The sequence below is a fragment of the Erithacus rubecula genome (genome assembly GCF_903797595.1).
Source record: "Erithacus rubecula genome assembly, chromosome: 9".
In the NCBI taxonomy this organism is placed as follows: domain Eukaryota; kingdom Metazoa; phylum Chordata; class Aves; order Passeriformes; family Muscicapidae; genus Erithacus; species Erithacus rubecula.
The window spans coordinates 2047859-2071301 of NC_136660.1; the positions used below are offsets into that span (position 1 = coordinate 2047859).

The window sequence follows — 23443 nt, forward strand, 5'->3', positions numbered from 1 at the left end:
CAAAGCTCTCTCTTTTTCCTGACTCAATATCGTGACTGCTTTGAGCTCCTCCGGATGAGGATCTCTGAGACTGATTGCAGCTGGCTGGAAATGAATAATTCATCCTCTCCTACTGATTTTAAAGAGAGGCAAAATTATCTGATTGATGATTCTCTGAAGAATTAAGGAGATTGCATACAAAACTGGTACACATTATTAAACATTTACGGTTATTTGGCTGTCAGGCCCTACAAGGATCCTAAATCCAAACCCAAAATGTGTTTTCTTCTCCCTGTGACCCCTGGTCCTGCCTCTTACAGAGGGCAGAAGGGATTTAGGGACTGTGGAGCTGTCCCCACTTATGGCAACCAGGGCAGTGCTGGTGGGAGGCAGCTCAGGAGACACTTGTGACCAGCACTGGGTCAAGGTGGTCATGGCTTTGCCCAGGTAGCTCTGAAACCTTCCTGGGAAGATCCTCTTCATTCCTGGGGTAAAATCCTTTCAGCCAACAGGTTTGGTCACTGTCCTTGTATCCTGCAGTGATATCTTCGTTCTGTGCTTGGATGAACTCTTGTGTGGGGTGGGGAGGGAGCACAAACCTTCCTGGTGACCCAGCTGGGTGGCTCTGGGTAGCCCTTCACCCAGCCAGAGCCTGCTGGCATTGGGTCCTTCCTGATGCTCCAAAAAAACAGGCTGGGGGCTGTTCAGAGCTGCCTCACCACAGCTTTAACTCATAAATTCAGTCCTTACTGATTTCCAGCTAATTCCCTCTGGGAGAGCCTATTCACCATCAAGAGGCACAGGATTGATGACTAAAGAATTATTTATATCATTATTACAATAAGAATCAGTCAAAACCAAGCCTGGCCAAGACAGGAAACACTTGACTGAGGACACATGAAAGGACTCAACTGCAAGGAAAAGCCAGAACTTCCCAGGAAGTCAAACTTTGCACATCAAAGGATGATCAGCAGCACTCAAGTGACATCCAGAGCCACAAAACCCCCTCCCAGAACATCGTGGGATCAGAGCCGGAGGGCACCCACGAGAACCATCCAAGTCCAACCCCTGCACATCCCAGACACCAAACCTGCTGCCCACTCCTTTAGGGATGGCACAGCCTAGGGAGCTGTGATGTGGAAGGCTGAGGAGGAGCCCTGGAAGGGCACGGTGACAGAGCCCAGGAGGAGCACTCTCTTCTTGTAGTGGCCGAAGTAGCGCAGGCGGTACACGCCCGGCTCCGTGCCTGCCGGGATGTGCCACTCCAGGGTCACGTTGCTCTGCCCACGGGACCCTCTGCTCCAGTAGAACCTGGAGAACAGCCCCAAAACTGCAGTCAGCAAGCAAACCCATGCTCCACCGGATCTCACAACAATGAGGGGTTATTTTAAGTCCTCCCCGTGCTAGGGCAGAGTTAAACCAAGAAGGTGAATATTCACTTAAATCACAAAGTCTATAATTATTGAGCTCAGGACTTCTGGCACCCATTTCCACATCAAAAACCCATTTCCTTTTACAGACTCTTTGTGCAAAAGCCTTTCTGCTCAACCCCAAAACTCCACAGAGAATGCTCAGCCTCAAAATCCCACACTTCATCTGGACACGATGGATTTCTCAACTGGCTTTGAGGGATCCCTTCTTGGGAAGCTGATGAAGATTCACCTACAGCTCTGAAAGGTGTCACCAGCCTTGCTGCTTTGTGGGTATTTTTCCTGAAGGCTGACATCTTCACTCTTAACTTTTCTTTCTTCCACACTTTTAAAAATTGCTGTTTATGCTGCACAGCACATCTGGCCAGTTTTCTGTGTGAGTCCCTCCTGCTTTCTCTTTGGCATCTTATTCATCCCATAGTGTGCCAGATGGATGGATGCAGGCTAGGAGCAAGCTAGGCCACAAACTTTCTGTAATTCCTGCCTTTCCCAAATTTATAAACCTCCATTCCAGATTCTGGAGCCAAGGGGAACACCAGTTTTGCCAAATTAACTCCTCCAAAATATGAGTTGATCCTCCCCTGAAGAGCATCACCTGCAGGGCCAAGACTAGCCTGGGGTTGGGAGCTCTGGAATGAAGCCCTTCAGGTTAGACTGGAATGACTCCCTGGATTCTGTGGGACAGGGAAATGGCTCAGGGCACCCACCTGGTGTCCCAGGAGGCATCATTCAGCACCACACGCCAGCTGCTGGAAATGTTGGAGTACTTCTCCACAGTCAGGAAATTGTGCTCAGTCTGGAATAAAACCACCAAATGTAGGCAGGCACTGAAGTCATAGGCACACCCCCACCTTCTGTGGCATTTTAAACTGGATAGGGACTGTGCTTCCTCATGCTTTACTGGCAAATGTGGGGATTACTGGCAAAAGTGCTGTATTTTACTGCCAAAGCACAATTTTGAGCTGATAAATGATGCAAAGAACTTCTCTGTAGGAAGAGAATGGGCAGTGACAATGTCCTTGCAAGGTGAGTGATGGAATTAATTAAGTGCTTTTTTAATTTCCTTTGTTTTGTTACAATAAAGCAGCAGGGTGGTAGGATGGAAATTACAGACCAGATTTGCCCTGGATACCAACCTGGTCTAATTCAGAAAGGATCAACTTCAATAATATAAAGAGATCACAAACAGCCCAAATTCACTTATTTGCCCCAAAAACTTTCTGGTGGTGTGAATTCCCAAAGCAAATATCTTTCTCTGGTCTCCCAGCAAAGAAAAAATCCTACCCAAATGTCCATTAATCCCAAACACCCCAGTTCCAGCATCATTCTACCACACTTACTGCATTCTCTGCAGAGTTCCTGGGGTTTCCACCCACAAAAGTCACTTTAGCAACTTCTCCCTGGGGGGGAAATTGAGATTTGTATTAAAGGCTGAGCAGCACATTAAAACATCCTTTGAAGAGGCCATTTGATGCATTTAGGGGGTGGGTTGGGTTTGTGTTTTTTTATTGTGTTTGGTTCGTTGTTGCTCTGGTTTTAAATTATTTATAATTTCACTTGTTGCAACTGCAGGGGACAATTTGTGCTTTGAACTGCTGCTCTGGGCCTTGCCATTCCACTTGTCCTGCTTGCTGGATAAACTCCAGCCCTGGACATAAAAATGGGAGGAAATAAGGGAGATTCTTCAGAATGCCTCCCTGCCTTACTGCAGGGATAAGGAGACAGCAATGAGGTGAAAGTCCTTGCTCTGAACATCTTATCTAAATGCTGAGCATTGAAAACAGAGCCATTTCTGATATTTTGATTTCATTTCCATTCCACAGCAGAAGCATCAAAGGTGACCTAATTGCTGCTCATAAAATATTGCTGTACAATATTTGCCTACTTCATCAGCTGCTATTTTGTTTTGGAGCAGAAGGGGAAATCTGCTTTGTGCTGAATGAAGGGCTTTTATTTTCCCTTTGTTCACCCATTTTATTCCCATACAGTGACATAGGCATGGAAATGCTCAGTCCCTGCCTGCTCAACCAGAGAGATGAGACCTGTGTGGTGTGAGAGCACCACAACTCACAGACTTGTGGAGTGAGGTGGGAGAGCTTAGAGGCAATTTCTCAGGCAGGTTTTAGGGACTGCCAGAAGCTCTCACCTCTCGATACTCCTGTCTCACTTCTTCCAGCACATCCCCAAAGTTTTTGTTGGCCGGCGCGCTCTCCACGGCGAGAGCGGGCAGCAGGGAGCTCACGTTGAAAAGTGGGGGCTCTGGGCCACGGGGCAGCTCCTCAGTGGCATTCTGAGAGAGGGAAAATGTGCTCCTTAAACATCCACACGGGCAGCCAGAATTCCCTGAGGGACCACAGCACTGCCTCCCACCCTCTGCTGGCACAGACTGGAGGAATAATCAAGTGTGAAACCGAAGCAGAGGATCTCCATCTGTGCTCTGCCTGCAGGGGCAATCCCTGCAGGACACCTGCTGCCCTGTTGCTGGGGTCTCCTAAATCCAGCCCCAGAATACCCCAGGATATTCCTGCCCACATTCAAATGGTCACAGTGACAATGGGCATCTCCAGCCACACCAAAAATACAACAGATTTTTTTCCCTTTTGGTAGGAAAGCAGCAACTTCAGGCTGTGCTGAAAGTGATTTCCTACACTTAGAGCTGCCAAACCCCCAGAATTTCTCAAGTGGTGCCGGAGCCCCATTACAGGAATTATTTTCATACCATGTAGTGTTTTTCAAGGTGGATTCTGAAGAGAGACAGCAGTCAGGTGGCCTCAGTGAGGAACAGCCACCACCACTGCACAGGGTTTAGATGTCCCCAGCAGCCTGTGGCGTGTAGGAAATGCTGCTTACCAGAGCAATAGCCTTGGCCAGGTCCCTGTACAGCTGGATATAAGCAGAAAGTGTGTGTGGCCCATAAATAGTGGAGGCAGCCTCATATCGTTGGACCTGGAGAGGAAAAATTTGGGAGAGGAGGGTTGGGAGGGCTCCTGAGTGCTTTGTACATCCCACCCAGCCTGAGATCAGCACTGGGGTTATTTACTCCCTTTCTGATAAGGAGACAGCCCCAACAACTCACCAGAGTATTTCTGCTGCAATTTCAGGTTACTCCTCATTCTCCAACCTGCTGCAAGCAGGGAGGGCCTGTTTGCTCTTCCACTTAGCACAGGTTTTACCCTCTTTGCTCTTCCACTTAGCACAGGTTTTACCCTCTCTTAAAGCCTTATGATGCAACTTTCCTCCCCCTCCAATTTTTTGGGGTGGGATTCTTCCAACCCCAGTTCTTCCTACCTTCCCTCCCAGTTCTCCCTGCCTGTTTTTGTGGCAAATATCTCTAAACAACACATCATTTCACATGAATTATTAGCCCCTGGAGCCAAAAGGTGAATTCAGATATTCAATCCCCACTTTTTGACATTTACCTGGTATTCCTCATAGGTGGTGATGTAGTGGGTGTAGACATTGCACAGACCTGCAATCACAGCGTTCATCCCTCGTGTTCCATGGGAATCAAATTCCTAAGGAAGGAAATAAAACCCTTCCCTTGAAACAACCCCTTAATGCACCATCTATACTATTGTTATTTTTGTAGTTCTTGTTATTATTATTATTATATTAGTATTGTTACTATAATGGTAGTTGGAATTATTATTATTATTGTTATCCAGGACAGAATACAAAGTTATGGTGGGAAAGAGGCTGGAAGCTCAGGAATGCAAACCTACGAGTGCAATTTTCCATTTTCAAGGTCTCATATTCACCCCCCAAAGAAAAAGAGGACAAATGACCTCACATTCCACTACATCTAGGGGTTTTTTTGGAAGCTGGTGTCTGTGTACTCCAAAAAAATCAGGGATACAAGTGTGAGAAAGGCCCAGGGAATTGTGGAGACAGCATCTGGGACTGGGATTTTATTTAGGCTGCAGCCAGGATGTGTCAATCAAATGGAAAAGGTACTTTTTTTTTTTTAATTTTAGTTGTTCTCATATTGCAAAATCCTGGTAGGAATTAAGGAGCTGAACCCCTCCATCCCAGAGCATCAGCTGTGCCTGGATCCCTGTGGAATTGCCCTAATGGCTTGAAACCTGATCAGTTTTGGGGAGGATATTAATTTCTCCTGCCAGTCAGGAAGCAGATGGAAAATCTGCCTGAGGAAAATGGGAGAAGGAAACATCTGTGGGACATGAACCCCATGAGCCCAGCTGGGAGGAGAGGAGGGGAAAACAGGAGGGAAAAGAGAAGTTCCAGATGTGCTGTACTCTGGGGAAACCTCAGCAACTCACACTTTTGACAGCTTCCCTCAGCCTGCGTCCAGCCATGGTCCTAGGGCATGGAGGGACAGAGTCAGGATCCAGAACCACAGAATCCAGCATCCCTGAGGCTGGAGAATCCCTCCCAGCCCATGGAGCCCAAGCTGTGCCCAGTGCCCACCTTGTCCCCAGCCCAGAGCACTGAGTGCCACCTGCAGCCCTTCCTTGGACACCTCCAGGGATGGGCACTCCAAACCTCCCTGGGCAGCCCCTGCCAAGGCCTGAGCACCCTTTCCATGCAGAAATTCCTCCCAATGTCCAACCTGAGCCTCCCCTGGCACAGCTTGAGGCCGTTTCCCCTTGTCCTGTCCCTGTTCCCTGGAGTTGTGGAGAGCAGGGATCTCAAGCAGGAATTGCTGGCTGGACTTGCAGCACCCACCAGAAATTCCCAGAGCAGCTCCAGCACTGCCCAACATCCCTTAAAGCTTCAATGCACAAGTTCAACCAAAACACCTCAAAACATTTCACACCCCTCACCACAGCCAGGGAGGGGCTGGAGGCACCCCACGGCAGGGTAGAAATAAAGGCAGTGAAGATAAATCATTATCCTATTTAAATTTGCATCTCTGCACCACCAGCAGTCAGTGCAATTCATAATTATGGCATTTGTGGTGCCAAAAACAGCATCAAAGTTAACAAATTCCTCTGGTTTCCTTGAAAGTGCATTTTGTTACAATCAAAATTATTCAGGAAGCCTGTGTGCATCTGAATCAATCTCAGGGTGATTTTGGGGACAATTTTGAGCCTACCCCCCTTTCTACCTGAGACATAACAGTTGCAGGAGGTTTGAGTGGAATCTGGAAGCAATAAATAGAGCAAGAACCAAGGAATACACACGTGAACTCCCCGGGAACAGCAAGGATTGCCAGGGACCCGATGGCAGCAATCTGCACATCCACGATGTCAGGGTGCCAGGGGTGGGGCCAAGTCATCTGAGGGGGAGGGAAAAGTGCAGATAAATACTCTGGTTTAGTAGATAAAAAACAGCTGAGGTGTTTTCCTTCATCAACCAGGCAGATAAATTTGTTCTGTGAATTTGTTTGTAAATTGAAGTTAATTTATTTCTCAAACACATGAGAGTGTTTTACCCTTGTATGATGTCTGACAATAAGAGTCACATAAGACACAGGTAAATACCATGGGTAAGGCAAAAAAAAGCCTTAAATGAGGTTGTTGCCAGAGAGGCAGCTTTAGGAAAAGTGGACAAAGAAGATCAGGGTAGCACCCAGGAACCCCTCACCTGCCTGGAAAAAGGGCAGAATTGGGATTGAAAATGAGAAAAAAAAAAAATTCCATTCCAGCAAGCCAAAAGAGAGTTTTTTTTCTGAGGAACAATTTGCTGGGGGCAAAACATGAGTGACAAAATCTCGTGAAGCACATGAGAAGCAGGAGGCCTGCCAGAGCATCCCCAAACTGTGCTAAAACTGTAAGAATAAAGTGTAATTTACTCTCAGTAACACCACCCTGCATGGAGGAGGAGGCTGGGAGGAGCTGAGGCCTCTTTTGAGGAGAGCTGAGGTGAGGAGCTGATTGAACACAAAGTGACAGCAGGGAAGCTTTTAGGGAGGCTGGTGAAAGGAATAACAATGGATTTCCTTGTCCAGATGGCCTCATCTAAGGCTCTAAAGAACCCTGGACATGATCCCTCTGCACTGTGTTTGTCTCAGTGCCAAGGGAACAATCAGGTGGGAGAAGATTTCCAAGAGGAGCTGTAAAGCAGAATTTGGGAGAGCTCAGAAAGGGCAAAGAAAGGGGATGTGCTGGGATCAATGGAGCAGCAGCTCCTTGTTCCTGCAGGCACTGCCTGCAGCCCCCATGAGGGATTGGGGTCTGTGCTCCCAGCCCAGCCATCCCTGCACTCCCACTCGGGTGTGTCCTCACCTCTCCCGTGCTGAAGAGGATGGGCTTGGGTTTGTGGCAGGCTTTGGTTTCATTTGACGGCTCTCCCAGCAGCTGGTCCCGGATTTGATCCCAAAATGGGTCCCCTTCTACTGAGCCTTGAGGGGGAAACATCTTTCAGCAGTGTTCCTGAGCTGCCCCAGCTGCTCTCAGGCAGGCTCTCCCTGCAGGCACTCCATTCCTCAGTGGGCTCTGACCACCTCCCTTCCTGGGGTGGTTTGAAGAGCTGACCTTCAGCCCAGCTCAGCCCCATCCTGGCAGCCTTCAGGTACTGAGAACAAATGAGCAGGAGAGTCCCAAAGCCTATTTCTTCTTTCCCAAACCCTTCTTTCTTCTCCCTGTTCCCCATCCCATCCCCTTGTTCTCCTCCCTCCAGGGCATGGCCATATCATTTTCCCAAATGGACACAAACAAACAGAGGGGGTTTCCTCCACCTTCCTAAAACCCTCCCTGTGATGCTGTGAGGTGACTCCGGGGGTTCCAGTCTGTCTGGGAGATGCCCCATGCCCTCCCTGTTGGCACCTGTCCCCAAATTACCTTGGGTGAAGTTGAAAGCCCCCACTCCATCAATAGTCCCTGCAGCAAAGCTGTGCCCCAGGGCTGGTTTACAGGTTTTAACCTAAATCAGGAGGGGAGAAGAGAAGGAAGAAGAGGGAAATGCATGTTCCTGAGTGTGCAGATGCTGCAGGAACAGGGTGTGTGCTCCTCTCTCACCGTGTGGGTGGCGTTCAGCTCCACGGACACATCACTCATGTTCACCCACTGGTGGGCTGAGCTCAGGGGTCCTGTCACCTCCTGGGAGGCTTTTTCATACAGCTCCTAAGGGACACACAAGGTGGGAAAAAATCCTTGAGGGACAAGTGGTCAGGAGCCCAGCTCTGCCCTCATCCCATCTTCCTGGAGCTTCTACCAGAAATCTGTATTTCCCCAGCCCCTTTGTTTCTGTCACCCTGCATGCCCCAAGCCCAGCAAGCTCTCCCTGTCTCAGGGAGCAAGGACACTTTTCTTTTACAGCTGAAACATGCCCCTGTTTCAGCAGGATGGCAGCTTCCTTCTCCTGGTTGCCACCTCTTGGGACCTCTCACACCTTAGACCAAGCAGAAAAAATGTTTTCTTTGGGAAAGAAGAGCTTTGCTCTGCTCACTGCCTCAAAGTGCTGAGCCCTTACCATGTATTTACTGCACCCCTGAGAGCTGAAGGTATTTACTACACACACTCAGCCCTCCAGGGAATGGTTTTCAGGTTGGTACATGGCAAGGGTGGCAGATGTTATCCAGGTTTAATGACATTCCTGGAAGGAACTGGGGGAACTGAGCCTTTGAAGGGCAGGAGTCTGAGGTGTTAAAGACAGCAGCAGTGTTTTCCCCTGTGTTTGATGCCAAACAGGACCCTTGGCTGGGGACAGAGGCACAATCAGCCTGGAGTGACTTCAGGACACAGCCTTTGAAACAGTGTCTCAAGGAAAAGCCACCACCAAGCCTCCTGCTCTTCCTCCAGTTCCTACAAGCTCTCCTTGCACTCACTGCTCTCACATCACACAGCAAGTTCAACCCAGGGTGGCTTTAGAGCCCACAGATGACAAAGGGGAGCCCTGAGGGCCAATCAGAGCAAGGGGAGCATCCTCTGTGGGGGTTTAAGCCACACATTTTACCTCACATTTCTGTCAGTTTGGGAATGTGATGCCAAATTGGCACACAAATAGTGTGTGATGGTGTCTCTGAGCTCTTCCAGGAGGAGTTTTCCCATCATGATGCCTTTGAGATGAGGGAGGGAGGAGGAGAGGATAAAAGGGTGAATCCTCATCATATCCCAGTGAGGAATATTGAGATCAAAACCCCAGACCAACATTTTCAAATGGCAACACCTGCAGTGATGTATCTAAATAAAAGAATGTGTTGTCCAGTCTAAATTCAGGTTTCTGATCAGATGTGTTACACCTGAGGAAATTTTTCACTGCCATTAACATTTCCTACACTGTCCTAAGCCTAACAGATCCCAGGCTCTGAGGTCCTCTTGATTCCAGTAGACACCACCAGAGGCTGGTTGCAGAACTCATTTAACCATTAAAAACAAAACCAAGGAACTTTAGAGTAATTTGAATCTGCAAACATTCACTACAACAGGCACAAGATAGATAGAATATGGAATATGGAATATAGGAGATAGAATATGGAATATCCAGAGGGAAAGGATGCACAAGGCTCATCAAGCTGCTTCAATGAGCAAGAATTCCTGTCGCAGCAGCACTCACACCCACTCAGAAAGCAGAGTGTCCCTTACCTTTGCTTTCAAGTAGAGATTTTGCCCTATAATCCTGGTGCTCTCAAACATGTCATTCCCAGGCCCCTTGGCCATGCACATGGCTGCCTGTTGGGAAATTTATTGGGTGATCAGTGACTATCAGAGCATCAGGCACTGCCAGACTGTGGGAACAGAGGGATTCTTGCAGGCCACATCGAAACCAGGCACGGGGTCACCAAATTTGGGGCAAATGACTGGAAAACTGGGACAAAGCGCACTTAAGCCCTGGAAGTGGCATCCAGGGAGGTCCAAAAGGAGGTGGTATTTTATCTTGGTGCCCTGCCCTGCACAGTGGCCCTGCAGAAGGGCCAGGGTCCCACTCACCCCTCCGACGGGGCAGCTGCTCTGGGGGTTGTCGCAGGACTCGCCCGTGTTGGCGCAGAAGGGACCCCGCGTGTTGGGGGACACGTCCCCCAGGTTGGACGAGGCAAAGGCAGCCACAAAAGAGCCCTGCAAGGCCAGAGGAACACGGGAACATTGCAGGGAAAGCAAAGCCCACGTGCAGCCCTCCCACAGCAATAAAATCTGGTGTATTTCCCAAGTCACTGGGATGCACACAGTGACATTTTGGGGAGAGTTCACACCCCCCTGGTGTGCAGACAGTGCTCCCTCCTCCACCTCAGCTCTCCCCAGAGTGTCCCCAGCTTCTGATCAGATGTTTATGTGTCAGTGGAGCACCTTGGCACAGGAATTTTTTCCTTCCAGGACTGAGAACTTTTGGGACATTTCCCAGGTTGCTCAAGGCTTAAACACTTCCAGGGATGGGGCAACCACAACCCCGACAGATTTTGATTAAAATAAATAAATGTGAGTTATTCCTCAAGTCTGAATAACTGCCACTGATTATTATTTTGGAAAGCCAAGAACACACCTTCCAATTTCCCTCCTCTAGAGGAAAAAGGAAATAAGTCCAAGCATTCACCTGAGTCCTTGTGTTCCTGTGTCTGCCCTGCTGTCCCACTCACCCCCTGCCTGTCCCAGCCCTGTTTCACCCTTTCCTTTGGGCACTCCCACCTCTCCAGGGAGCATCCCCTTGTTCTTCTCCTGCTCAAACAGGTAGGAGGCGTAGCCCACGTTGTCACTGTTCACCAGGTGGTTGGAGTTGTTCATGCTCACAGGGTGCACAGCAAACCAGCTGGGGAGGGGTCACAAGGCACACACAGAGAATGTTCTGCTCACTCCATGCAGCAGCAACTGAGCTGTTCAATCTCATGTATTTATGGGAATTTTCTCTGGGAGAGCACACACAGAAACTCGTGGTGCTGAGGGATGGGTTAGCAGGATTCCCATCCTCTCCCTTCCTAACCAGGGGGCTCATGGCTGACACAATCCAGGTCTTTAGGCCACAAGAATTTGTCACTGCCCTTATCAGGGCCACCAAGAGCTCCTTCAGACCTGAGCTGACTCTTGCAGTAACCCAGAGAATTCTATTCTGCAGCGAATTTTATACTCAAAGAAACAAGGAGGAGTCTAAAAATGTAAAAAGGGGATGTAAAAGGGGGGAAAAATGGAACACCTTCATTCTTACAAAAAATAATGAGGGTATGGAGAAAAACCTGCTGCTCTGGGGGTCAGTACCTGAAAAGGCCAAGCTCGTGTCCATCCTCATCTACCATCTTCAGCACCACCATTTCTTTATCCGTGTTGGATGAATACCTGGGTGGGAACAAGGCAGGGAAACCCCATCAGAATCAGGGCTGTGGTTTGCTCTGGCAAGTTAAATCCCCACTACACTGAACAAAGATGTAAAAAGGTCATTCCAGGTGCTACCAGCACGCAGCAAAGCCTTGGAGAAACATCTGAAACCAGGTGGGAAGGTGAGGGAAGAGCTGTGGCTGTCACTGTCCTCAGGCTCTGCTCCTCCAGGAATGGAGATAACTCAGATTTGTGCACCAAGGTCAGCACTTTAATGCCCTCTGACTCTTTATTTGTTAAAGAAAGCACAAGGTTACATCCTTGACCAATCCCTCATGCTTGGAGAGGGCAAGTACAACTTTCAAGCCCTTTTCCAGCAGTTAATTTTTTCTCCTCCCTGGGGAGGTTTTACCTGCTCCGCTCGGTCTCTGGGTTCCTGAGGTAGGAGAAGGGGCTCCTGTTGATTTGGCTGTTTTCTACTGTGCCTCTGTTTATGAAGAGCCTTCCTCTCTTCATGTTCTCATGGGCAATATCTATGCTCTGCAAAGCAAGACAGGGATTATCAGTTTGAGAGGCACATGGGAGGTCACCTGGAAAAACTCTTTCCCTTCCTGTCCATCCCCAACCCTTTCTTGGAATTTGGGGTTTCTTCTTTGTTCGGGATTTTTTCTGAACTCATCTAAGATTCTAGAAAACTATGACAACATTTCCAAACTACCAGCAGCTGCCTCTGAAGAAAGGATTCAAATCTCCTGCTTCTCTTGTTGACTGGCAAGCACAATCCCACCCCAGAGTGCGTTCCAGGCGGAGCTGCCAGCCCAAAAACCACAGACAGAGCTGAGCACACTGACACAGGGTGGCACTGACCTTCACAATGCCATTGACAATGGAGTTGAGGGCTGGCCTGTTGAGCCCCTTGCTGGTGATCCAGAGCAGGGTGTACTGGAAGTACCCTCCAGGGCCAGAGTGTGTGTGGGTGCCGCTGAGGATGACGTTGTCCTGCCTGTACAGATCTCCATACTTGCTCTGCAGCTGCTGCAGCACCTGAGGGCAGACAGGGGCTCCTAAACACCCCTTCTGATGCCCAAAGGCTACAGGGGTCTGTGCCCAGCCCTTGCAAAAACCCAGCCATCCACCCCCCATCATCACTCTTCTTCTGCACAGCACAGCAGGGAGGTTGTAGCTGTTGGCTTGGAAAGAGCCTCAAGGATATATATATATATATATATATATATATATATTCCTGTAAATAGGAATATCTGGTGAAAGACATTTATATCCAACCTGAAGTGAATCCCAGCTCTCCGGCACCTCCCTCCCTCCTCCACTCCCTTAGAGGCACCATGACAATGTTCTTGTGATTCCAGTGAACTCCTGGTAACTTTTCAACTAAGAGAAGAGTGAGCAAAGGGCAGCCTCACTTGCTGAGGGGCCCAAAGCTCTTCTCCAGCAGAGCCCCAGCATCACCCCGAGGAAATCCCACAGGAATGCAGCCACCAGCCCCTCCTGCAGCCCCCACCTCCAGCCTCAGTCTCTGGGACACCATCCCGATGTCGGCGCTGACGAACACGACGCGTTTGGAGCTCTCGGGGTCGGCCACGATGAAGGCGCGGCTGTAGAGGCGTGACAGGAGCCCCCTGCCCACCTGCTCGGGGTTGGCATATCCCATCTGCAAGAGAGGAGCTCCACCCTCACTGCTGAGCCATCTGCTCCCCTGAGTGCATCTTCCTGGGTGGGTTTGCCTGAGGCTCAGAGGGTTCCTTCAGTGACTCCACGGTTCTGTCCTGCCCCGCCATTCCAGCAGTCATGGAATGGCTGGGATTGGAATGAGCCCTAAATTCCATCTCCTTCCAACCCCCTGCCATGGGCAGGGACACCTCCCACCAGCCCACCTTGCTCCAAACCCCAGAGAAATCTCAGCTTGTGTTGGAAGGTGGCACATGTTTGGCAAGGCAGAGGCTCTAAAGCAGAAATTGTGCAAAAACCCACAAAGGATGAAAAATCAGCATTTCACCAACCCCATGAGGAATTCTCCCACTCACCAGAGGAACTTGTGCCACAGGCCCTGTGCAGTCAGCTCTGCCAACACCCACCAAGTACTTGGCCTCTTCTGCTATGTTGTTGGATTCTGTAAGAACAGCAAATGCAGATCAGTGGACACACAGCGAGCAGAATCGGGGACAAAAGAGGCCCAAGAGCCCTGTCTGAGTGCTCTGAGTGGATTTCCTTGCCAGTGTGCTGGGGCTGTGAAGGTGGCAAAGGGGGAGCAGGCATGAAGAACCACCAGGGAGCTCTCCAGAGGGGCACTGGGCTCTGTCAGATGGGTGGGGATGCACAGTGAGGGGGAACCAGCACAGCATTCCCAGCTAAACCCTCCAAGCCCACCAGGACCACACAGGAACCAGATCCAAGTGATGGATCACACAGGAAATTCAGCTCAGCAGTGGTAAGAAAAAAGGGATGGTGTGTCAGGAGCTACTGGGAAAGGACTAGGGAAGAGAGAAGGGCACATCCAACACATCCTGTGTCCAGTGCTGGTGCCCTGGTCCTCCCCCACAAAAAAATCTCTGAAGATCAGAGAAGGGAAAAGCAGTTCTGAGCAGTGATTTCCAGACAAATGGTGAAGGAAAAGTTATCCCAAAGGAGAACTTGTGGATCTCAGCCCAGCCACCAGGAAGGTGCAGAAATCCTTCCAGGATGGACAAGCCCATGGAAGAAAAGCCATTGAGGGCTATCAAATCATCATCAATCAGAAAGGTCATCTGCCCCTCAGGAAATCCCAGAGCCACAGATCACTGGAGGCTGAGATAACATTGTGGGAAGATTTGAAATATTTCTGTGTGTTTGCTCTGTTCCCATAGCCCTCCCCAGGCAGGGCTTTGGGATCAGGGGATGCTCCATCTTCCCAGCCTGGCCTTTCCTGGGCTGTCCCTTGAAACAGAGGAGAAGGGAAACACTCACACTGGCCACAGACTGATGCCATTTCTGTCATTTAAAATTACACCAGCCAACTGGGTCACCCTCTTAGAACCCCTCCTTCTTCTCCTCCTCCCTCAAGAGCTCTGGCACAGAGGAGAAACACCTGTGAAAAACTCTGACATGTTGCTGCCTAAAAACACCAAGTTTTGAGTCCCAAATCTGAACTGCATCCAATTTGAGACCAAAATCTAGAAGCTGGAAGGTCCCACTGATGAGGTGTTGAGTCCAGCTCCTGATACCCTTGTGCCTGGGGATGGGGCTGGAGGCATCAGTGGGCTCTGATGGGGTTGTAAAACCCCTTGATCAAATCCTTGGATTGGGAGTCCTGAGGAGGCAGAGGGAGGGAAGGGAGGATGGAAGGATGGATGGATCCCTGCAGCCAAGCTCAGGGCTGAGCATTCACACCCAGAGAGCTGCTGCTGTGCTGCCCCTGCTCCTGCTGCTGTGGTTGGGTGGAAGAGCCACAGGCAGGGGTGGTGACAGCTCAGTAGGGCCTGGACAGCTCCACCTGCCCCCCTTTGATTCAAACCCTGCCCTGGGCACCCCTGGAGCAGAGGGCTGGCAGAGCTGCACTTGCCATTGGTGTTTTTGCCGAGGAAGTGCAGGAGCAGGAGCACCACGGTCAGGGCGATCATCAGCACCAGGCAGACGATCAGGATCAGCTCCAGCCGGGAGAAGGAGCACCTGGACCTCTTTCCACTCATGGTGGGGCCACTCTGGGGGCAGAAAGGAGCCGTGGGACATCCCAGTGAGGGGCACATTCCACCCAGAGCTCACATCCCACCCTCAGGGAGCTGCCTGTGTCCCCCACCCCAGTGTCAGAGACAGAGGGAGATTTATTCTTCAGCTTAAGACAGCAGAAGTGTTATCTCCTGCTGGCAGCAATCCCTCCCTGACACCAGGCCTGGCAGGACAGGGAGAGCACCCAAATTCCCCACCCTGTGTTTCCCAAGACACTTTGCTCACCCTTCTGAAGAGATCTGGGAATAAACCCCACAGTATTCCACCAGGTCCTGTGTTCTCTGAGTGGCTGAAGGAGATGCTGAGGCTCAGAGGGCGTCAGAAGATAATTCTGTCACCATAATAAACACCAGTTTAGGTATCTCAGCTTCAAGGTCCCTCCCAACCCACACCAGGCTGTGGGTCTGTGATTATTCTGTGATTGGAAAGGGAAGAATGATGCAGAGCATCTGATTTCCCTGGCAGTAACATTTGCCCTCTCTGCCTCCAGGCTGCTCTTCATATTCCAGGGATTGTGCCCTATAAACAATGACCCTGCAGGAAACAACTGCTGGACTGAGCACTTATGGTCTTGAGAAGGTTCAACATCAGCAGAGAGCCAAGTGGTCACTTAGACTTGCTCCAGGTGACCTCCCTTATCAGCTTCTCCTGCTACAGCTCTCATGGTCAGGGCTGAATTTCACAGAGCAAATATTTTGGTGACAACAAATCTCACGTTTCCTTCCTGCCCTCTTTACCCTCTTGGCTGCCAGGCACCATGAGCTGTCCCAGCACCAGCCTGAAACACATCAGCATCACACACACTCTCACTTCTCATCCTCCCCCTGACTGAACTGCCCCAAAACCACTGGAGGACACAAGCACAGCCCCTATGGGATGCCAGAGGAATCTCCAGCAGGCTCACCTGAGCTCCCTTGCCCGTCCCAGCAGCTCCCAGCTCCAGACCTGCTCCAAGCTGGAGAGCTCAGCTGGAAAAGTTCCTGCTGAGTAACCCTGTGAGTCAAGTGGCACAAGATAAGGAGAAACCAATCAATAATTTTAATCCCACGAGGAGGTGACAGGAGGTTTTTCCCTGTGTGTTTGTGGTAAGCTTCAGACAGCATCTCCCTTTCCCAAAATATCCTATCCGGGACTGCCCTGCTCAGCTCTGCTGCTCCAGGAATTTGGGAACAGGATTTTTTTCCTCCTCTGCCTCATCGCCGTTTACCCAGCTTGTGGAATGGTGGCTGGCTCCCATCTGGATGTGACTCCTGATTCTCATGGAAGTTCAGTGCTCAGTGTTTCCGGGCTCTTCTAAAAGAACTTGGAAACATGATTGCACTTTAAGTGTAAAATACTTTTTATTAATGCATTTCTACTTAGAAAAAGTTTATTTGTTAAAACCCAGTTTTTTTTTTTTTTTTTTTTTTTTTTTTTTTTTTAACCTGTTTAAAGTCCCAGATAAGCCTGGATAAATTCTCCAGCTGCTCAAACACATTTTATCCAAAGGGTTTTGGCATTTTTCTCCTTCCCAGAATGCCAGGACCCATCACACCCTCAGATGGTGCAGCAGGGAGGGAAGATCCAACCAGCCATAGCCCTTCCTCCCTCCAGCATTGTGGTGGGAATTAAAAGCTGGGAGCACCTATGGCATTTTCCATCCCCTCTCAGGAGGTTGAAGGGGTTTTTTTTCACCTTTCCTGTGGTGCATCCCTGATCCAAGGGTTAACATTCCAGGCAGAGTCTGCGTCAGCACTTCAAGGTCACGTTCAGCCCTTCGCCCCGTGATTTTTGAACTGGCTGGTGAGGAGAAACAAGATTTCCTGATACCTTATCTGGTTGTAATTCCTAAGGAACCTGGAAACCTGGCCCTGGAAACCTGGAGAGCAGCCTGAGTGGGCTGGCAGATATCCCTGTGCTCCTGGGAATGTCCCCAAGTGTGAGCTGGACAGACAAAACCATGGAGCAGCTGCTGGGACAGGGATGAGCCAGGGGCAGACAGAGCTCTTCCTGCTGCTGATGCATCTGCTGGAGCATCAGGAAAAGCTAAGAGAATGAGTTTTAAGGGACTGTTAAGAGTTAAAGCCTCACCTCACAAAATTAAAACAGCTGAAACCACCTGTGGCTGGAGGAAGAAAAGGAAGACTGATGGCAGCTCAAAACATGACTTGGGGAATATTTTAAATTGTTTTCCTGATGAGGTTCTGGGGACACACAGCTCCCCATCTCCCCCTGTGACTGTGTCCAGGCCCAGAAGTACAAAAGCAAGGTGTTATTTGGTGCAGAAAAGGCACTTTCTGGGCTGCAAAGACCTCAACTGAAGTGCTAAGGGTTTGGTAAATCCCTCTGAATTCCTCCCTGCCTGTGGAAATGTGAGGAAGGCAAAAAGTTCCCACAGACCATCCTCCTTCCCAAGGCCAGGAGTCCTCCAGCTTCTTCCTGGTACCATGTTGTGCCAAATGAGTCTAAAGAAAGTGATGTTTTCTTTACAATCTTTATCGTCCTGAAGAAAAAGGTTCCTCCCCATCACTGCTACCACAGGACTGCACTCTCTGAGCTCCCCAGGCACATCCAGGGGCTGCAAACAGCACAGGGATTTCATCCTCAGCAGGAAATTGTTCAAACCCACTTGGGATTACTGGATCCACTGAAGGAATCTGGCAAAGCTGACAGAAGGGAATCCACTCAATACAAATGGACAAATGTCCATTTCTTTCACCAGTGAACCTTGTGCTTCCAAATCATTAAGAGGATTCAAACCACAGCTGTACAGGATAAACAAAATAAATTATGAAAATTTGCTTTGAAATTTGAAAAAAACCCCAAACCCATGAGGCATTTGCTTCTGTTTCCTCTCCACATTTTTCAGTTCCTCATCCCTCCCAAGCAAGACCAGATCATTTCAGAGAAGTGGTCCTTCCCTACAGCACCCAAATTTCACTTTAAAACCAGCATTTCCTGGTCTCTTGGAGAGCTCCCTTTCTGCAAACCATCCAAGCTGGGACTGGGTGAAACTAAACTCTTCTCTTAAAAATGCTCAGGCCACAATCTTCTCTGTAAACCTTCTGAAGCAGAAACTCTTCTGATGGGCAATGAAGAGACTGAAAATCCTTTTTTTTTTTTTTTCAATTAGAAAGCATGGAGGGATTACTGAAACTGGCTGAATCAAGCCTTTTGCCCCTCCTTGTTCTAGGGGGCAAAAATCCCTTTTTTTTTTCTGAGAAGCCACCGTGGATCACCTGAAAGGATGGGCAATTCCCCAGCATCACTCATCCCTGCAGGACAGGAACCTTGATTCCAGCCTGCTTGCTAAACCCTGGCCAGGTCCTGAGTAGAAAATGGGAAAAAAATGAGAGAGGCTTGTAGAGAGCTGAGATGTTCCCCAAAGCCTGAGATCCTGGGAGCTCTCAGAGCCCCTGAGCCTGCCCAGCAATAAGGAGACCTGTTACATAATGTTGTTTATTTAACAGACAATGGCCAAAGTCCTTTTTGCTCAAACTCAGGAGAGTTTGCACAGAGCTGACAGCAAGAGCCCTGCCAGGCTTTGGCTGCTTTAGGATTTTCTTCCCCAGCTTCCCCTATTGCAGCTGGAAGTGGGATCAGCTCTTTGTGGTGGCAAACACTGACTTTCCTGCTGGAAACAGAGCTGGGAGCAGGCAGGGAGAGTTCAGGAAGGGCAGGCTGAATGGAAAGTAGCAAAATTGGAGCAATTGCAGTTTCTGAACTCAAAAGCCTGCACAGGTCACTGAGATTTCCAGCTGAAATGAAGGGATACTTAGTAAATGTAACTAAAATGTTGTCCTGGGGTGCCTCTCCTTTATTTCCCCACCCTCTCTTGTCTGGCCTCAAGAACAAGAACTCTCCTGCCTTTCTGGACAACCAGGTGGCTTTTGATGCTAATAATTTATGTCCAGACATGTGAACACCCCAAAATTCCCCAGGTGAAGTGCCTGAAATCTATCCAGGGGTTAAAGCTTCACCACAAATAGAGAATATTTTGCCATCCCTTATCAGAGGCAGCAGCAGCCCCAGGGACAGGGCACTTCCCTGGGATGTGGGAAGCATTGCTCCCAGAAAGAGACAAGCTAAAAAGCTCTGGCACAAAAATGGGAAAACCTTAAGACCCAAAACCAGCAATGCAGATCCAAATTCAGTCCCACTGGGGGTTTTTTTTTGGGGGAAAAATGGTGAGAAAATGAACAAGGTGAGGTGCTCTGTGCCCACTCATGCCAGCAGGGGCTGAGCTGCTGCTGCTGAAAGCCAGGTTATGTGAGTCTGCTCCCAAACCTTGGAGCACCTGCTCCTTCCCATCATCGTGGAATCACAGAATATCCTGATTTGGACCCATCAAAATCCAACTCCTGGTCCTGCAGAATCCCAGTAATTCCATCACATGCCTCAGATTGGTGTTTGGACATTCATTTAAACAGGGGATGTGCACAGGGTGTCGTGCCCAAATCCCAGTGCTCACTGGCATTCCCTGCCCTGTGCACATGGACAGCCAGGGGCAGGAGAGGCACTGAGAGGATGCAAAAAGAAACCACAGATCCTTCTGGCAAAGATTTGTGGCCAATAGCTGCTGAGTTGGGTGGGAGAAGTTGCCAGAACAGGAACTTGTGGCTTGTCTTCCAGCAGTGCTCTGATCGCTGGCACCAGGAAGAGAAGGATCATCAAGCTGTGTCCTGAGGAAAAGCAGGAGAGGGAAGTTGATGGGACTGCTCTTCCCAGAGTACAGGAAAGCAGAGGGATCACTGCCCCTGCTTGGCTCATGCTCCTCAGGCACTTCCCATCCCTGTGTTTATGGGTTTAAAACCTTCCCCACGTGGCAGTGCTAAAGGACTCGCCCGCCCTCCTGGCAAAGATCCTGGTTTGTCTTTCTCCACCTTCAACTGGCCTTTTCCAGCCCTTTCTGGTGCAGACCCCTCTCCCCAGTTCCAACCCCTTGGCACCTGCACTGGGCTGTTCAGGTTTGTCCCTCCACACCCAAACCTGGCTCTGCCTGTCCTCTACAGACACCCTCAGCACTCAGCAGAGGATGGTTTCACTGGCACAGCATGAGGAGATCCACGAGTTCTGTTGGACTGGATTCCAGCTTTTACAGACTTGCAGTCTGCTGTGTTCACCTCTCTGATGGGCACCAAGCAAGGGAGAGGCAACAATGCACCAGTGCCCAGGGCAAGGGAATTGCTGAAGTGGTGGTTCAGCCTCTAACTGGATCAAGATTGTCCTTGGAAGTCACCCAAGGATCTCAGCCCAGGAGCACAAAGCTCACAGGCCAAGTGTGAGCCCCACCACCCCTGGCTGCATTCTCCAGAAAGCAGAGGCTGAGGGATGGCTGTGGATGGATCTTACCTGAGGTCTGGGGGGAATGCAGTGGGAAATGTGGGATTCTGGCCACCAGCACCATGCTGACCCCGAGCCACATCCCATCCAACCCATCTGGGCAGGTACTCTCAGGAAGGAGGAGAACAACGCAGCAAAGCTCCACAGCAGTTCTGTCCCAAATCCATCCCTGGCCCCCTCCCCCAGCAGCAAGGGCACTGCTGAGCCCCAGTCCCACATTCCCAGGCTCCCTTCCTGAGGCAGCAGCACGCCCTGCCCGAGCACAGATGGGACAGTGTGGAGCCAGAGCCATGCAGTAAGTCAGACACCACAAGGCAGGATTCAGCAGATTCCATTTAATGTCATGTGCATATATATCCATACATTTACTTATGTCAATGGTTCGGATGTGCGTGATGCCAGGTCTTGAAAAATCTACTCCTCCTGTTACGTCTGGGAGCGTGAGCTCTCTCAAAAACCAGCTGGACTCTTTAAAAACTGACTTTTAGCCCCAAAAGCTGCCAAGGTAAAGCTGTGGATTGGAGGCAGAGCTGAGCCCTAAATTCCCACCCAGCTCTGCAAAGGGTTTGGCCAAGGAACCCCTCCCTCCTTCCCTCCCTCCCTCCCTCCCTCCCTCCCTCCCAGGGAGACACAGAACTGGTAAGGAACGAGCTGCTCTCCTTCAGCATCCCAAGCAACAGCCAGGCAGAGCAGCAGAAGCAAAACCCCCACCAGCTCTCCAGGGCTGAGGAACAGGGCAGAGAGGTGGAGATAAAACATCCCCAAAAAACAAAAACCAAAAAAAAGAAGAAATGACACCTTCACCACCACGGACGCACAGAAATTGGCTTCTCCTCTCTTTTTTGTCTGGTGCCCAGGGGCCAGGACTGGCAGCTCCTGGGGAAGGGCTGCCCCCCTGCCCTGTGCTGCATCCCAGCAGTTGTGGGGTAGATTTTTCAAGGCCTGGAGATGGCTCCCAGGAAGGCTCCTCCCGCCCGCTCGGCATCGATTGCATAGCATTTATTTCAGATAAGGCACTGTTTTGCCCAACAGCAATTCCATATCAATGCAGTTTCCATACAGTCCACATGGATGGCCTACAGTGCAATAACAACAACTTAAAGGCAAGGTTTGGAAGAATAAACCCAGCTTTAAATTTTCAACTGAATATCAAAAAGATAAAGGAAACTACATTTTTCAAAAGCCTTTTTTTATTTTCCTTCACCATTGTTGTTTTACAATACAAATATCACCTTGTGAATACACAAAAAACCTACAGAAGATAACTCTGCTTCACGTAAAATACAGAATGGATATATATATATATATATATTTATATATATATTTTTCTCTTCTTCATTCTTTTTTATAAAAACTATTTTTGTTCTGCACATTGGCAAGTTTAGGGTAGGAGACTTCCCCAAACATACAGTATGTATGGTAGGAGTGAAAACTTAGAATTACATGCAGTTTCTGCACAAATATTTTAAAGAAATAGATTATCTTTGTTGTTTTTCAACAACAGTTCAATAAGGGGATGGAGAAACTATTCATAGTTCACTCAGTGATCATTTGCAAAATTCTTAAAAAACAGGAATTCATGGCTGTTTTGCTTTTTAAAACCCAGCTACCAAGTAGACAATAAAGTGATACTTTTTTAGCTTGACCTGCCCACAATGTGTGAGCAAGGTCGGACCCTTTTTTTATTTGGTGGCGTGGGAGGTTTTCCCCTACACGTGGCAACTTCAACATTATAAGCAAATTTCCAGTTTAATTTAGCTATAAATGCAAAAATTAGTAATTATACAGTATATATAATTCTGCTTTCATGGAATACTTTATTTTAAATAAAAACATTTAAGACTGCCTACTGACCATACAATCAAGACAAGAAAGGCACTAGAAACATAGACAAATCTCTCTCTCTCCCAAGAAGCATTTTCTTTAAATTTTTTTAACTCTCTATTCTCTGACATGTAAAAATCTTTTTAAATTTAATTTTTTTTCATACACATTTTGAAAAATAAAGTTAGGAAATACTTAGAAAATCACTTTACATTTTCTTCTCTTTTTTTTTTTTTGGTTTTTTTTTTTTTGCACTTTATGACACAGTCAGTCACTGCAGATTCTACAAAATCAGGATTTACCAAACCTTTCTGTGTCTATCATCTTATTCGTAGCACGGTGCAACAGGTAGAAAGATTTCTTGATTTCACCCAAGGCAGATATTTAGAAACCTTCATATAGTCATTTGCTAGAAAATGGCTTACAGCCCAATCTTTGGGGCAAGAGATATGAAAAGTATGTTTTCCCAAGAAAATAATATGCTTTGTTCCCAGACGTGACTGGAAAGACCAGAACTCATGATATAAAAGCTTTTCATCTATGTTGTCGCATCATATACAAAGGAACATGGTGATGGGCAAATGCAAATCCCAACTCTATCAACAAGAAATGTATAACAGTGCATGATCAGTTAAATTCTCTTTATTGTTGTCCAACGCAGATCCTTTGGAGAGAAAAAAAGATCACAGTGCTTACCAGGTAACTGAACAGGTCAGGTCCAGGGAGCTGCTAAAGAAAGGGTCAGGGAGCGGTGGGTTTCTGTTTATGGCATCTTCTCTTGGAGTTGTGAGCACTTGGGACAGGTCCTTGGGGCCGCGGTGGCACCGTTGGTGTCACTGTTACGTGTCGCTCAGCAGGCGGCTGTACTTGACCGGCCGGCCCCGCGCCAGCGCCGGACACCGCAGCGGCCAGTGGTAGGAGCGAGGCACGATCCCCTGGACATTCTTCTCAAAGTACTGGAAGGCCTTGTACCACCAGACCCGTGCAAGGAGGTTAGTTTGGGAAGCTTCTTTTAGCACCTGCAGG

The 23443-nt window shown here is 48.9% G+C and overlaps 2 protein-coding genes and 1 long non-coding RNA gene across 5 annotated transcripts in view; 1 reads left to right on the forward strand and 2 right to left on the reverse strand.

Moving 5' to 3' along the window:
* LOC306805146 overlaps window positions 1–23443 on the forward strand; it is a 408612-nt gene that overhangs the window by 265732 nt on the left and 119437 nt on the right. The gene's annotated exons all lie outside the window — the stretch shown is intronic.
* On the reverse strand, window positions 788–15244 carry LOC306805122 (neutral ceramidase-like). Its single transcript, XM_079312516.1, has 20 exons — window positions 15104–15244; window positions 13594–13679; window positions 13071–13220; window positions 12419–12595; window positions 11964–12091; window positions 11495–11572; window positions 10931–11051; window positions 10241–10366; window positions 9896–9982; window positions 8330–8434; window positions 8153–8234; window positions 7598–7713; window positions 6554–6648; window positions 5690–5729; window positions 4829–4924; window positions 4260–4355; window positions 3556–3699; window positions 2750–2809; window positions 2117–2205; window positions 788–1290 (listed from the first exon to the last, which is right to left on the reverse strand). The coding sequence occupies exons 1-20, from the start codon at window positions 15108–15110 to the stop codon at window positions 1101–1103; spliced, it is 2073 nt and encodes a 690-aa protein (XP_079168642.1). The 5' UTR covers window positions 15111–15244; the 3' UTR covers window positions 788–1100.
* SGMS1 (sphingomyelin synthase 1) overlaps window positions 21932–23443 on the reverse strand; it is an 80035-nt gene continuing 78523 nt past the window's right edge. For all 3 annotated transcript variants that reach the window (XM_079312532.1, XM_079312534.1, XM_079312533.1), the window contains one exon: window positions 21932–23436. In XM_079312532.1, coding sequence (XP_079168658.1) covers window positions 23257–23436 — 180 coding nt within the window. In that variant the 3' untranslated portion in view covers window positions 21932–23256. The remainder of the gene's footprint in view (window positions 23437–23443) is intronic.

What these genes read in the sequence shown, in the direction of transcription:
- LOC306805122 (XM_079312516.1), bottom strand. An exon ending in GGCTTTCAACTTCACCCAAG is followed by an intron (nt 7,714 to 8,152) that starts GTAATTTGGGGA and finishes TTCCCCCTCAAG; the next exon opens with GCTCAGTAGAAGGGGACCCA. An exon ending in TCCTCTTCAGCACGGGAGAG is followed by an intron (nt 6,649 to 7,597) that starts GTGAGGACACAC and finishes CCTCCCCCTCAG; the next exon opens with ATGACTTGGCCCCACCCCTG.